General features: G+C 43.2%; 1 protein-coding gene across 1 annotated transcript in view; it reads right to left on the bottom strand.

Annotated features, from left to right (window-relative positions):
* The window catches only part of LOC106805916 (dynein heavy chain 12, axonemal-like), an 85,289-nt gene that overhangs the window by 6,300 nt on the left and 76,489 nt on the right, over positions 1-2,500 (bottom strand). The window contains 4 exon segments of the mRNA XM_014807687.1: positions 466-610; positions 1,173-1,195; positions 1,367-1,552; positions 2,001-2,234. Coding sequence (XP_014663173.1) covers positions 466-610; positions 1,173-1,195; positions 1,367-1,552; positions 2,001-2,234 — 588 coding nt within the window.

The raw sequence follows: 2,500 nt of genomic DNA, 5'->3' as shown, positions 1-2,500 counted from the left end.
GTAATGAAGTTATGAAAATAGGTAACGAAGCTATGAAGATGGATAATAAAGCTATGAAGATGCGTAATGAAGCTACGAAGATGCGTGATGAAGCTACGAAGATGTGTGATGAAGCTATGGAGATGCGTGATGACGCTATGGAGATGCTTAATGAAGCTATGAAGACGGATAATAAAGCTACGAAGATGCGTAATGAAGCTATGAAGATGGATAATAAAGCTACGAAGATGCGTAATGAAGCTATGAAGATGGGTAATGAAGTTATGAAGATGCGTATTGAAGTTACGAAGATGCGTACTGAACTTATGAAGATGGGTAATGAAGTTATGAAGATGGGTAATGAAGTTATGAAGATGCGTAATGAAGTTACGAAGATGCGTAATGAACTTATGAAGATGCGTAATGAAGCTATAATGATGTATAACAGATATATAAAGATGGGGACGCATTGTGAGAAGCACAGACCTTGTCGGAACGGAGGCAGCGGATGACGATCATTCTTTGGAACTCGGAGAGTTTCTTCTCCCACGGCGGCAGCAGCGGTGCCTTCTGCGGCTCACTGCTGTCGTACAGCTGACGCCAGTCATCGACGTGCTGCTCAAAGTGTGCCCTGTAACAAGCACCATCTATACATGCATGTCCACAGCACAGCGATGTTGGAGAGACAGCCACCGGATTTGACTGGTCACTGTTCATTTAATTATATTGGTAATATTAAAATATGTTACATTATTCGGATATTTATTTAGTTGTTGTTTTTTATTTATTTATTTAGGCAATTATCCATCATATACAATACATAGCATACTTTTACAATAAAATTCTGAATTCATAAAATTGGATAACTACCGAGGATATATACACAAAAAGCATGACTAGCACATGCACTTATTTACATTGTGGTCCTTGTTTTGCTATGCCTTAAATCTAACCATTACACTACTAATACTATCAGCACTAACTATTGAAATATACAGTAGTTTATACATGTAGTTTTAACCGGTCATACAATGGTACATTCTCATAAGATGATACAAACTTTTTTTATGCCTAATTTCAACCGAATTCTTTTAGCGAAAATCATACTCCTCTGCCTCTACTGTTTCTACCTTTTCCATCAGACATTTCTTAACCCTATACTTAAAACTAGAATAAACAGAATTTGACCTAACTTGTTGTGGTAGAGAGTTCCAAGCTTCAATTGCAGTATAAGTAAAAGATTTTTCCCACTGTTTCCCACCCTCGGTTTAAAAATAGACATCTCACCTTCCCTTGTATCGAAACTATATGGACTTGAGCCGCTACAGCGCTAGCTACGAGCCGCTACAGCGCTAGCTACGAGCGCGCGCGGGCGGGCGCGGCTCACCTTGGACAGGATGTCGTTGGCGATGTCGGCGAGCACGTCGTCGGTCTTGCTCGCGCCGCCGCCGCCGTGCTGGCCCTGCGTCAGCAGCACCGAGTCGAACAGCTCCTTCGTCTCCTGCAGCTCCTTGGAGATGTTCACGTTGTCGTGCATGCCGAACACCTCGGGTCTCTGCGTCGCCGGAAGACTCTGCTCGCAGCGCGCCGGAGTTCGTCAGTTATTATCCATCGATATGATTTAATAGATATCGTAAGATAGTTCTATAGATCTAACATCTTAGTCTATAGATCTGTAGATCTAATCATCTAATAGATCATTTTAATTAGATAAAGATAGAGACAGATGGATTAATCGATTGATGATTATTAGTAATTGTATATAATATTCCTTTTAGAATATTATATTGCCTCATGGTATTTTCTATACTATAATTGTAACCTCTTATAATTTTAAAATACAAAAAATCGACATAAACATTCACTGTAAGCATATGAATGAGCAGATGTGGTTTGAAATCAAAATATTCCACAATCCGAAAACAGAATCCCAAAATCGGGGTAAAATCATGGCGTCCACAGCCTTGAACAACCGCCGAGCCTAGAACAACCTCAACATCACGCCATCCAGCCAGCCCCACCTGTATGAAGGTGACGTAGTTCTCGTGGCAGCCCTTCGCGGGAACGTAGTACTGCCCGCTCGGCGACAGCTTGTGCTTCGGCTCCCCGATGAGAGACGGGTCGTAGAAGTCAGCGAGCATCGTAAGCAGCAGACGGCGATCCCAGTCGTCGGTGACGCGGCCGCCGTAGTTACACTCTCCCGTCAGGTACGAGATCGCCTCGTACGGAACATCGTCGTACTCGTTGATGAACATCTGCGCGTGCGGAACAACGCAGGGACAATGAACATACGCGTGCATGGAACGACGTGATGATGATGCGACGAACATTCACGGACGGAAGAACGTGAGAGGATGAATATTCGCGCATGGAGGAATTATTTGCATGTGGAAAAATGCGACAGGCTGAACATTTGCGCAAGGAACAACGTGATGAGCTGAACATCTGCATGTGAAACAATACGACACGATGAACATTTGCACACGCACGCACGTGCACACACACATACACACACACACAC

Source organism: Priapulus caudatus, unplaced genomic scaffold (assembly GCF_000485595.1).
Source record: "Priapulus caudatus unplaced genomic scaffold, Priapulus_caudatus-5.0.1 Scaffold133, whole genome shotgun sequence".
Lineage (NCBI taxonomy): Eukaryota > Metazoa > Priapulida > Priapulimorpha > Priapulimorphida > Priapulidae > Priapulus > Priapulus caudatus.
This window is presented reverse-complemented; position numbering and strand designations above follow the sequence as displayed.